This window comes from Solea solea, chromosome 6, assembly GCF_958295425.1.
Source record: "Solea solea chromosome 6, fSolSol10.1, whole genome shotgun sequence".
Classification (NCBI taxonomy): Eukaryota; Metazoa; Chordata; class Actinopteri; order Pleuronectiformes; family Soleidae; genus Solea; species Solea solea.
The window spans coordinates 5,760,085-5,773,681 of record NC_081139.1 but is presented as its reverse complement, the minus strand read 5'-3'; the positions used below and the strand labels follow the sequence as shown (position 1 = coordinate 5,773,681).

Here is a 13,597-nt window from a genome sequence, read left to right as displayed (position 1 = left end):
TGTAGGTCAGAAAACTGTAACAACTAAGCAGAATATGGGCAAGTAAATGAATCCACTCCTTTTAAACAAGAAATGTTGTCACGCAACATTCAAGATGTCATAGTTTTAAGTACAAATGTATTAATATATCAGCTTATTACAATACACCTTTAATATATAGGTAACATTACTGTATAACTTGGTCAGACTGTGGGTTGATACAGGAAATAACAGTAATCCTTAAATAAATGTCATCTGTAGCCCAATTACAGGAATGAATATCATTGTACTGGATTAGATTGCTTTACATTTACAATCAACCTTTTACATGTGTCTGTCCATGTGTGTATGACAGTCAATTTCCTTTAACATACTGTAGCTGGGCAACAAACATGTGGCAGAAGACTGAACAAGTCATGACATCAACACATGTGAATTCTAGGATTCATTTAGTGGTATTTAGTGAGTAAAATATACAAAATTAAACTGTCCATACACAAGCTCATATGAGTAATAAGAGCCTTGGATATCAATTATTTCTGAGATTAAATCCAAAAGGTGAACTAAGAACTTAAAATCCACCACATTAGCCTCATCACATGTGACCTTTAGGCAACCACACCTAAAAATGGTGATGACTCAGTGTGTTTTGCAGGACCTTTTTAGGTTGGCAACCCGTTTGAGCAAGTACCTGACTCAGTGCTATTACAACTGTGTATTACATGTGGACTGCACTGCATGTCACACTCTGTGAGGATCAGTAAAATCCCCACAAGCACATTTGTCATCCACTTGTTTGCTGTATTATTCTCTGAATATTGTTAATCTGGTGGTGAAACATTGTAAACAAACTAATTCCAGGTTTGAGGAGGTTCAAGTGGATAAGGCAGTGATACAGAAGGCTGATCAAGTGTTGGGGGTGGAGGAGGAGGTTGGCTGTGGCAGTTTCCTGCAAGATGTGTGCTGTGAGCTGTAACATTTTCAACATGCTGCTGTGCGTTGTAGCTAATGCGTCCAAAATCCCATTGCATGTTGACAAGCAAACCTTTACTCTTTACCGCTTGTCGACTAATATATCTGTAGCCGATGACTTGTCATTCGTTTTTGATGTAATTTGCAGGTCATAAACAACTGTTGTCTAGCAACCATGAACCTCAGTTGTAACCTCACAAGTGAAAACTTTGACTTGCTCGTGCATGAAAAGCCATGAATCTCTGCACTGAGCTTAATGGCAGTCAAACAACTTGGACTTTAATTGGTGAACCACGCACTTGGCAATTGCCTTTCTAAGACCATGCTGCTTGTGCGGCTATAAAAACATGCAGTAGCCAAGGCTTGTCTGCATTAAATAATATATTGTCATGTTTATTTTATCACATTGCTGCACACTGTTGGAGGACGTAGCACATAGTCCAATCTGCTCATCTTAAATAGTTGGCTTCTTTCCCTATAAATGTTGTGAGTGGCTCAAATTCACAAATGCTCAGTTTTTCTCTGTTGGGTTGTTTTGTTTGTCACCTTGCCTGTTGTTGCTGGAGTTAAAGGATACACTTCACCTGGCAGTATGGTACTGTTTATCCACAGCTCAACACAGCTCTATTTTGGATATTTTCATTTCCTGACAGAATCACATGAGGATGTTGTTAGTGTAGTGTAAGTGATAAAAAAAAAACAAAAAAACCTTAAGCTTCCAGTTTCTGATATCATCTATTCCTCTTATTACTCTTAATTCTTTATGCCATTCTCATACTATCTACACAAGTCTTTTAATTTGACAAAAAAGTCTTCTGGATAGTCTGCTTCCATCAACTAGAGTAAAACATGTTTCACCTCACTCCCCCTATACCTTATTATCTACCAGGGTTCCACTCCCCCGAGTTCCTGTCCAGGGTGATTGACAGCAAGATGCTGTGCACTGGAGGAATTGAGCCAGTAGTGTGATTTAATTGGATAATTCACCAAAAGAAAGCAAAATTGCTTCTATTTTACAGAATTTATTTATTTATTTATTTATTTATTTATTTATTTATTTATTTATATGCTATTTCGGTCATGTCAGTTAGATCACTCATCATCACACATCATCTTAGTGTAGTTCACACAATACACATAACCGAAAGGGAAAGCGGGAGAAGCAAAAGCTTATCTAGTCCCGCCCCCATTACGCACATAATACATATTTTCATCGTACCATACATAATTTTTCTTTTTCTTATGACATTTTGACAAAAACATGTTTCAGCATCAGGTAGCAATCAGAGATACAGTCTAGCTCTAGCTCTACATTAGCTTCTTGTTTTTGTTTGGTTGCATTTGCTTCCACTGCCGTCTCCACACGGTGTCTACAGATTTCTGTCTCTGACCTTTGTCATACTTCTGCAGAGGCAGAACCACAGCCTGTAAAAAAACTCTGCAACATATTCTCCACCACGAAGCTGTGCCACTGATTATTCTTAGATCATTATGTACAGACACCATTTGGGTGAGCTGGTTTTTCAGTAATCATGACCATAAGTATTTTTTCATGCTACATTTGCTTATTATGTTTCTATATACCAGGCAATAAGATGTCAATATCGATTTAGTTACATATTTTTAATGTGCTTCCACGCGATTGCTCCAGGCAAGATTGCACTTTACATCTCCCTCCACAGCTTGACTGCATTGTCTATCATTGTATATTGTCATTAGCCCGCTAAATACAGTACATCAAACACAGATTGTTCAGGTTGTAGAACAAACGAAGAGACGAAAAAGAAAGGTTATTATTTGTTGCTAATTATCCTAAAATTAACTTTGCTCTTTTGCTAACATCAGTCATTGTTAATGAAAAGATGATACACTCAAAGAAGACAGAGTGTGAGCGAGCAGGCAGCTAAATAAAAAGCATAGGAGGTGGGAGGAAAGGTGACAAGGTGATCCATACAACAGCCATAAATGGTGTGTGCTGCAGAGCCATAGAGGGAGTCAGCAGGTGGAAATCAGGAGGGGAGTGAGGGAGAGACGTAACCTGCAGTGGCTCAAGCTCCACATATTGAGGTACTACTTGTCCTTTTTTTTAGGAGAGGAATATTTTTCATATGTAATTTGATGCTGTGCATTCAAGGTTCTATGTTTGTTAGAGGTTTATATCACCGTGTGCCCTTGTCTGTCCTCTAGCCCAGTCATCTCACAGCTAAGGCGCATCATCACCACTTCTCACTTCTCAGTCTCACTCTGCGACACAGAATAACCCCAGCAACTATCAGGGACAACTCGGAAGTTCCTCACAATGTATGACTTGACTAAGCATACACACATACAGAGATATGTCTATGTACATAATGTGCTCTCTCTCCTCCTACCTCTTTTGTGTTTTTTCCTTGATATTAATTGGTGCTGCTGTCCTTTGCTTTGCAAGCTTTTCCAAAATAACCTTCTTCTTTGTTAGACTCTGTCAGCTGCCTGTAGTTAGCATGACAACTGCTTTCACTCCTGTTAGAGAGCAGTGCCACTCAGTGTTGTTGTTACATAACAGTTCACCTCTGAGACAATGTCAGTTAAAGTGTTTTTGCTCTTTCTGGTTTTGTGTATACTCATGGATATTTCAATGCAGGATTGCAGTGCAGCTGCTATCTATGTGCAAAGGGATTCCCCTTAACATTGTGCACCACTTTCACAAAATTTCACAAATATTTCAGTGCAGAGAACTCTCATTGTAGTGGAGGTTATACCATATGTTTACACTAACGTGTTTTTGTAGTTTAGTTTGTATTTTACATTTGGAGAAGTGGGCATATTGTTATAAAAAAAAAACGTATTTATTTGAGAGTGTATCAGTGCTGTTTGATGCAGACTTTTCTGAGTCTGGCAGTTTTTTTTCTAGTGCTGTAGGATCGTGTTAATGTCACGCTACTTGGTCTTCATGTTGCTTTTGAACATGTTTTGACTTGTAGCTGAAGCTGCTCCATCGTCTTTGAAATCCCCTGCACTACTTTTCATCACAGGCAGGAGGCGTTGTATGCCAGGGCTGCTGGTAGTGGTGATGGTGCAGTGGGCACAGCTCATACCTCAGCTCTGCCTCCCTGTGCTCAAGGACATTTTGCGACAGATGCACATGAAATGTGAATGGCTTCACTGTGGAGGACGACAAATGACAGAAAACTGCTTGTCAGACCAGAAACTTTGCAGCAGATTCCTCTGTTTGTCAAACATCATACAATATGTCTGTCAGATGGTCTTAGCATCTGGCCACAGAGCTCCATGTTATAATGTGGATTCCATATGGTGTTTAATTTCATGAAGTCCAATTATCTATCCTTGCATTTAAGGTAAATAGCTGTTGATCATCTGAAATGCTGCACTCTCTCTCTCAGCATTTGATCACATTGTACTAATTATTCACTGTCAAGCCATGGTGAGCTCTCCAAAAATTATGCAGACAGGCTAGCAGTGAAGCAGAATGGGAACAGGGCACAGAAGTAGAGTCTGGAATAGACAGACAAGTAAGATGAGGAGAGAGGCAAAAAACCTTGTGCGAGGTGCTACCAAAATAATTAACTCCATATTCACAACATTTAACGTGGCAAATGTTTTTTTCTCCTGTGGAACCATTTTGATACACTATGGTAATCAGGATTAAACCTTTGACATGAATAGAAAACAACATTAATAGCTCTTTCCAAGGAAAGAGGAAATAATTTGTATGTGCACGCACAGTCAATGCATGGTAGTGTACTAATGTCTCTTTGAACAAGAGGTTAACAGAGGTTTATGGTCAATGCTGATTTTTAGAAATCAGTGCAGCTGATAGCAGATAATTGATGCTGATTTCTTTGGCCCATATATTTAGCTGATTTTCTTTTTTTTTTTCCTCCATCTGATACGGACACACACACGCCTCAATCAATGCCGCTCCCAGGAATGCCATTGTAATTTAAATACGGGTTTGCTCGTAAAATCTAGCACCACCACTAACGGCTCCAGTCATGCACTTAACCAGCATGATAATATGAAGCTTTAAATCTATAGCCTCACATGGTCCATAATGAACAGATGTTGTTGTGGTACCACAAACATTGATTGGACTTGAAGGACTATAGCATTAAAGGTCAGAGAAGAACAGAGAGAAAGAATTAATCTGGCACATACTGTTCCTTCTTTTGTATGTTTAAGAAATGGAAAACTTTGCAAAACTCAACTAAGCTACACAATATATATTGTGTCAACATTGTAATAATATGTAGGTGGGAAAACATTTGTCCGAGTTGGAAATGTTTAGCAGGTTCATTGTTTTACCCCTGTTATTTCCATTACGTTGCTCATTGTATTTTATCTTAAGGTGACTTCCAGGTTTGTTTTCTACTTAACACATCATGAGCCTTTGGAGACCTCATAGACACATTTTGTACATTGTTAATGATGGACACACAATAAAGCCAGAGTCTTTGTGTGTCTGTGTTGTGTTGATTAACTGTAGCATTCAGCATGATTCCAGGTCTCCCTCTCCCACCTTAGCTAATCAACTAAATTGAATAGCTAAGGGTGCACATGAAAAAAAATTGGGGGGGTTTGTCAAAAATGTTCATGTTACATTGCATGCCATTAGTGATCTGTATCGTGTCCAGTTGCAGTGCTATTGCTAGGCAACAACAGTAGTGAGGGTGGGACAAGCTGGTGATGCGAAAGGGAAATCCTTCAAAGACCAGACTGTTTCTTTTAGTAGCCTTCATTGGGGTCCTCTGAAGGAGGCTGCCCTGCACAAGGACATTTATTATCGAGGAAATATAGAAAAAATATGGCATAGACTTTTTTGTTTCAAAAACACAACAGTGAGCGACATCTTTGCAAATTTGTGTAAACTGGTTGCAAACATTGAATCACATTAGTGATCTAATTAGTACCACAGCACAAGTCTCTTTGCTATAAGCTGAGTAAACGAGGGAGTGCAGGGGAATCTTTGACACATGGACAGAAATGAACGTGTCATCAAAGATATTTTGTTTCAAAGAGGTCACTTGGTGTAGAATGCGAGGTAACTAGTGGTGAGATAGCAGCTCCATAGCTCAGTCCTTCCTCCCGGTGACAGTGCATCGTTACATGCTGCCTCTCTGCTTTGTCGTCAGAGCATCTCTGGCCACCCACCCGCGCACAACTCCCCTCCACTCTGCACCAGAAAGGAGCATCCTCTTCTCTCCGCCCTCCCTCTTTTTCACATCCTCCCTTTCTCTCTCTAGTTCTCTCCCTCTCTCTCTTTCTCTCTCTCTCGCTCTGTCCTCAGAATGAGGTTAGCACCACTACCAGCAGCAGCAGCAGGAAAGAAAGACAGTAGAGCCACAGTTACGGCAGGAGGCAGGAGAGGCTGTTCTACAGCTGTGCATCACCTATCGCTGAATCCATCACTGCCCTAAGAACGCAGCACTCATCTCTGTACTCCCTCTGTGTGTCTCGCTCTCCTCTCGCCTCACCTTCTGTCCTCCTTGAATTAATCTATTGAATTCAACTCGCCCTCTCTCTCTCCCTCTCTCTATAGCAGTGATGGGGAAGACCACCATGTAGAGAGAGAAAGGCATCAGAGGCAACAGCAGAATAGCAGCAATGGGAAGCCACACATGGAGCGGGTCTGGACTGCAGCCGTGGTGAGCCTGAGACCTACAGGACTTACAACCACCATCATTACCCTTCTCAAGACCTGACCACTGGGGCTGTCCAACGCTCACCTGGATGCTCCCGACTTGTGTTTCATCATCGCCTCCTCTCCTTGCACTCTGCTGCTCCTTTTCTTGTTTTTTCTCTTTGATGGTTTTTGGTATCCTGATACCTGACAGTCTCTCCTGAAAAAGAGAACCTGTTAATCAGTTTATTCCCTCGGATTTTTCCCCCCCTTTTAAATCTTTATCTGCCTACATTATCCATTATCTTCAAGTATCATTCTTTTTTCCCCCCAGTTTTTGGGTTGTTTTTGCTTGCTAGATACCTGATTTGAATTTTTTTTCAGATGAGCCTAAGCTAATCTCTCTGTTGTGCAAGCTTTTAATTGATCTCTAAGCAATAACAAGCACTTATATAACTGACTTGACTAGCTGACACCATGGGGGACTTGTCAAACAGCGATTTTTATGCCAAGAACCAAAGCAATGACAGCAACCGGGTGGCAGGCTTCGGCTGCTCGCTCATGGAGCTGCGATCGTTGATGGAGCTGCGTGGCACAGAGGCTGTGGTCAAGCTCCAGGAGGACTACGGGGGTACTGAGGGACTCTGCACACGTCTGAAAACCTCACCCACAGAAGGTAAGTCCTAGTGCTTATCTGTGTGTGTGGGTGTGTGACTATGTTTATATGCTTGCACTGGAGTCTATTGTAGGAAGGAGATCACCTTGAAGAATGTGTTCTCCTATTTTTTATTGAGCCGATATAAGATTATCGGTAAATGTACTCTTTGGTATGGATAAAGATCATTAACTTTATGGTACACCTGCTTTATTATTTGGTATAGAACCACTGGTAAAAGACACAGACAAGCAGAAACCCTGTAAGGCACCTGGTAAAATGCGTAAGCACAGCATCAGAGAAGGGAGGGAGTCCCCTTTGAGGAGACTAATGAATACCCTTCCTGTGTTTAGTACTGTATGCATCGAAATCTCTCAGGACACCAGGGACTGGGTATGAGTTGGATGAAAAGGCACAAATACAACAAACCCTTCACCCTACCCTGTTTTCGATGTATTTATATTTATAATCAACTAATCAGCAGTGATAAAAAACAACAACAATTTTTTGACACAACAAAGGGAGGTTAGTTTACTGTTATGATATGGAAATATGTGGCTTTTTTTATACCATTCAAATACTTACTCGTCTTATTATTTACTGCCTCAATTTATACTGATGCCTCATGAGGAACAGCACAGGTAGCTAAGCCACTCTGATACTTAATCTGTGTATACATTTAAGACAGTGTTGAAATCATGCACCTCCTGTGACATCGGGATCTTGGAACAGTTTGCGGAGTTTCACCTGTGTGATGTCAGAAATCACTTGTAACCTCATAGGTAAACAGAAGATTTTGTTTCCGGGTCTTCTCATCCAACAGCACCACTTCTAGGTCAGCTAGTGATCAACCCTGCAGCAAGACAACAGCAGAGTAAATGTGATCAGTTCAGAGACTCTTGCCGAGTTGAACAAACATTAAGATAAAAGCCATGATGGAAACACTGAGTTGGATACGAGATGCAGTGTCTGCTGCTGATTGCCATCAGAGTGGAACAATGCCTGCAGTGCAAAACTGTAATGAAAATTAATTTGAACTCAGAATAAAATGATCATAACAGACGGTATTATAATTTTGCTTTGCCATTCTCACGAGCATTCTGGCGATTACATTTTATCAGTGTGTAAACACTTTCCCAGAATCAGCCTGCAAACTTGCAATAAAGCTGAAATTAAAGTAATTACAATTCTCAAATAGACAAAAAAAAAAAAAAGAATTGTAATTATTAACATGCTTTCCGTCACCCTGAATCCGATTTGTTCAGCCTAGCATTTCATTTTTATTTGCTGTTTGCAACAATATCACTGACACTGTGGGGAAAGTACATTTTACACTCCATTATTCTATAATATAACAAACAAAGCGATAAATGATACACCAACATTTTCCTCCATTTTGTTAATGGCTGAGTCCTAATGATTCAGCTCATCTCAAATTCTCATTTAAAATGAAAATGTTTGTCTGCTCACTTTTCCCCCTTTTTTTCCATATTACGACGTCTCTGCGACAGTGTTAAATTATAGGTTTTCCTTGTTGTTGCGTTCGGTGGAGCACAACAATTTAAGTAGATGCCACCCCACACTGTGGATTATATTCACAAACACAACACTCTGATATGCGTGTGGCATTACTTGTTCTCAGAATTGTGATTATTTATTGGATCAAGTATATTGTGAAACTTGTACACTATGGGCAATTAGGTTTTTTCCTTACCATGTGAATGTGGTCATCACTTTCACTGATTTAATCAATTTAACAAGTCCCTGACTTTTTTTGTTAAACCCTTGCCCCAGTACTGATGAGCAGGATGACCCTCTACTCTCATCCTTAGTTACCGCTATTCATTTTTTATAATTAATAATTTTTTTTATCTCTCAATGGAACAATCATTAAGTGGAAACTAATGCTATCTAATGTATCTGTTTGCATTAGTGATCCCATTTGTTTCCATGTTTATGCTGTGTGGGCTCCCTTGTGTTTTGTGCGGTTGCCCCACAGAACATATGTTACCTCAGAAATATGATCATGGTAATTATCCTTGAAGGTATTCTCTATTGCTTGCTGTCATCATGCGTGGTGTTTGTAATGTGTATGTGTCCCAGGGGCCTGCATTTGATAGTTTAAGGCACTGAGCACGGTTGACCTATTAGCCCTGTGAATTGTAGCCTATAACCAGCCCTTTCCAAATGATACTGACGATTCTTGAATGGCTATACTCCATTACAGTATACAGCGTAAATGCATAATGACTCTGTGCATAGCATGGGAAAATGCAACCATTGAAGTTGTCTTACACATTAGTGCATTTCTAAGCGTAGTAGTTGAGTATTTTCATAGACAGATTGCTACAATAGCTACATTAGTTCTTATCCCGGATACACTTAATACACATATGAATTTTAAAATCACAGCACAACACATGCAGCACAACAGCCATGTACCACAGTCAGTGTTTGGGGAAGGTATATATGGTTTTACATTAAATCTTTAATAAACTAATAGAAAAATGTAGTCGTTTAGTTTTATTATTTTGCGTTAACGTTTAATGGCTCCAAGTTATTTTCTAGGCCCATAGCAAGGGGAGCAAATATAATTAAGATATATAAAGTCAACTAAAATATACCATTTTTATGATCATGATTAAATGAATGCTGATGAAGTTGTTCATCTAATTCTGTAACATGCATGGATTCTTTGGTCCTGGATTCATTTTCCAGTGATCTGCCTCTTGTACGTAATACCCAAATTCAGGATGTAGTTACCTACAGTATTTGTTTCCTTGTAGATGATAGTGGGATGGAGAAGCATGCCTTTCTCTCAGGCAGGCAGAAAATGAAGGGCATGAGTCACTCAGGGGCCAGATGGCATGTCATACTACAACTTAGTTTTCGAGAGGGTATGGCTGGAGATGATTTGACCTGTTCCGTGTGAGACAGAAGAAGGGCAAGTTGGTGGGTGCTCAGCAAACTATTTTAAAAACAATTTTTTTATAGAGATCAGCAGAGAGCTGCAGCACATTGGCATCCTGTGTCGGGAGTAGGGAAATGTGAGAATGTTTAGGGCAGAGCCATTCCTCGAGGGTTGGGAGGATGAAGAGGTGCTCAGGGCACTGATAGCCTTTGATGTTGTTGGAGAGGGAGGGCAGACATGATATTTGGCCAGACCTTGCGGCAGATGTGAAATACATGTAGATATGTGTGGAAATCACATTAAATGCACGCAGAACTACAGTGGGGAACACATAAGGTAGCTTGGATATGGCTATGATATGAGATATGAAAAAATTAATGCATGATATTAAAAAAGAATGGATCACTGAAAGTTTGATTGTCTTGAATATTCCAATGTATAGTTTTTATCATTTATAAATTAAATGTATATAGTTTCTTACATGGATACCTAGTTGCATCCACCTAAGTTACCTTATTTATATACTTGATTTCATAACTTCCCATTCACAGTCTGCATCGCTGTACATCACTGACCTTACACACGGAAATGATGAGATGAATAAGGGAAGATGGTGCTAAATAGCAATAAATACAGTTAAATTGATTTGACACAAATACATTCAGCAGTTCTCCAGCTAATTGTTCGTATTATCCACAGCTAGGGAATAAGACATTTTATTTTCAAGCGACCAACATCCTTCAGTTTCATATAATATAATATTTCCCAGACATGACAGTACAGTTATAGGCTATTAAACCTGGTCCTAATTAGACACAACCTCATTTCTGAGACACTGTTTAAATTGAGGGCTAAGATGCTTTGAATTGTGTTGAGGCATTACTGGTTATGGTTAATGGTAGCGATAATGCTTTGTTTAGGCTGTCCAAATGAATGGGAGTCATTGCAGTGAAGAATAGCTGCAGAAACCTGTGTGGGTTTGTGGAGTAGTCCTCATTTTATAATGCAGCAACGATTACTGAGCCATATATGTTCAGCCCTGTGTTCCATCAAGCTCCCTCCTGATTGTGCCAGAAACTAGGTTGAGGCTCAGAGGGGATAGGACCTTCACTGTTGCTGCTCCCAAACTTTGGAACAAGTTACCATTTTAAGCAGACCACTTCACTGCCTTATTTTTAATTTTTTTCTAAAACACACCTTCTTTCCTTGGCATTCAACGTAGTGTAGAGATGTTGCTTTTATGTTATTTATTTTATTGGTGTCTTATTGCCTTTGGTGTGTTTTTACGCTTTTTTAGTTTTAGCATCTCCTGTGTATGATAGGTGTCATGGCTGGTATGATCCCACTCCAGTTTTCTTTGCCCTCTATCACTGCACCTCCATTTCAGTCTTGTAACTACCTCCTTCTTCTCTTGTCTCTTACTGGCCCCCAGTTCTATGATTTGACTCCCACTGCACATCAATACACACTTCCTTCACTTCCAACAAATCTCCCTTAACATCCTCTTCCTCCAACCTCCAAAGGCCAAACTGTTTAAAACATCAATTTTTTAACTATTACAAAACCATTTTCAAAATATAACACACTAACTCACAATCTTCAACACCTCCAATAACACTTACACCTCAAGCTTAAGAGTTATGAAGGTGATTATGATTATTACAGGTATGTGGGGCTTTGTAAGTAAAATACCCAAATAGTAATACATAAACAATGACATGAAATTAAATGGGTATGAAACAACGTAGTTCAAAGTCCAATAATACATTATTCTCAGATCTTTATAAGAGGATTAGAGCTGAAACAATCAATCGATTAATCGATTACTAAATGAATAGAAAACTATTTTGATAATCGATTAATCGGTTTGAAGCTTTTTTCATGATTAAAAAAACAGCTTCTTAAATGTGACTATTTTCTTCATTTTCTCCCAGAGCCATTGTTGCTCTGGATAACAAAGAAATCATTAAAAGTTAATCATTTTGGTTTGTGGACAAAACAAGACATTTGAGAACATCACCAGGTTTGACGAACACCGATCAACATTTTTTAAGGTTTTCTGATATTTTATAGACCAAACGATCCATCGATTAATCAAGAATATAATCGACAAATTAATCGATTATGAAAACAATCGTTAGTTGCACCTCTAAAGAGGATTCATATGATTAATTTGTGTTTCCAGACTGTTCTCATCCCCAAAGCGTCATATACTGCCACTCTGTCAACGTCCCTCAGCGTTGCTTGACAGACGTACAAGGAACCCTTCCACGACTGAAAGAGAGGCACCATTAACTCCATTGTAAACCCACTGGCAGCACATTTGGATATTTTGAGAAGCAGTAAAATAAAAGTGAGAGTACGAGGTTAGAGTTAGGATCCAGGATAGGACTGTAGTTATGGTAAAGGATCCAGTTTTGTATTTGATTAATATCATCAGGATTTCCATGACCATTACTAAATCATAAATAATTATCAACATAGAGTATGTATTTTCCTTGTCAGTCATTGCCTAGTACCGTTTGATGCTCACAGCGATGTTAAATTGTGGATGAACACTCAGGGCAGCTGGACCTATATGAGCTTTTGCAGCTCCCAAGCTAACTGCTGTAGGTCTTTTCTATAGGAGACATGTGTTAACAGGAACAGCATATGTTACTGATGAGATTATCAAGGGCTCTGTCCAGTTTGTCTAAGTGAGAGCAGTGTAAAAGAGAGCCAGCATCCACCCTGAAACTCAGGAAGATAAATGAAACGCAGCCATCCTCATCATCATGGATTATTTACACCTGTACTTTTCTTATTACGACCTGTCAAAATGGAAAACGACCCATGACAGTGGGATCAGTATTTTCATCTGTCCATACTGACAAGAATCCAAATATTTCCCTCCATCTTTCCAATTAAACCCTCTTACTTCCCACATACCTTTCGCCTCACATTCCTGTCACCCGCAGACCTCCTCCTCATCAACCTTTCCATCTGCCCTTCTTCCTCTTCCATTTTTTTTCTCTCTTACCACACCTTATCACTCATCCTCTCTCTCTCTGTCTCTCCTCTGCTCCCATTTCTATTTCGGTGTGCTGGTTGGTTGCTCATATCCCAGTAGGCCAGTGTACGGCGTAGCCGAAATAGACCTGCTCTACATCTTTAACCTTCATCATCTCTCTCTGTCTCTCTCTCTCCTGCTTTCGCCCCTTTAACTAAGTGAGTGACAGTATTATAGTTCTCGAAAAGAAGCACAACACATCCAAAGCATTGTATTGAATTGTGTCTGCCCCTTAATTGGTTTTTAGGTTGTTGTGGCAGTAATAATGATAGTGGAAGGTGGCCAGATGATCTAACACATGGTATATTCACTAAGGAGGTTTTTACTTGTGATGAGTTGACATCGCTGACAGGAGAAACATGTGTTAAGTTTTTGACAGTGTGAGTAAAAACAGTCCATGCACTTCAACTG

At 39.6% G+C, this 13,597-nt stretch overlaps 1 protein-coding gene across 11 annotated transcripts in view; it reads left to right on the top strand.

Annotated features, from left to right (window-relative positions):
* atp2b2 (ATPase plasma membrane Ca2+ transporting 2) overlaps positions 1 to 13,597 on the top strand; it is a 97,335-nt gene that overhangs the window by 34,610 nt on the left and 49,128 nt on the right. For 8 of the 11 annotated variants that reach the window (XM_058631025.1, XM_058631029.1, XM_058631035.1 and 5 more), the window contains exon 2: positions 6,491 to 7,247. In XM_058631025.1, the coding sequence (XP_058487008.1) occupies positions 7,049 to 7,247 (199 nt within the window). In that variant the 5' untranslated portion in view covers positions 6,491 to 7,048. Of the gene's footprint in view, positions 1 to 6,118; positions 6,399 to 6,490; positions 7,248 to 13,597 lie in introns of those variants that run through there. The other 3 variants (XM_058631030.1, XM_058631028.1, XM_058631027.1) reach the window with 3 other exon arrangements.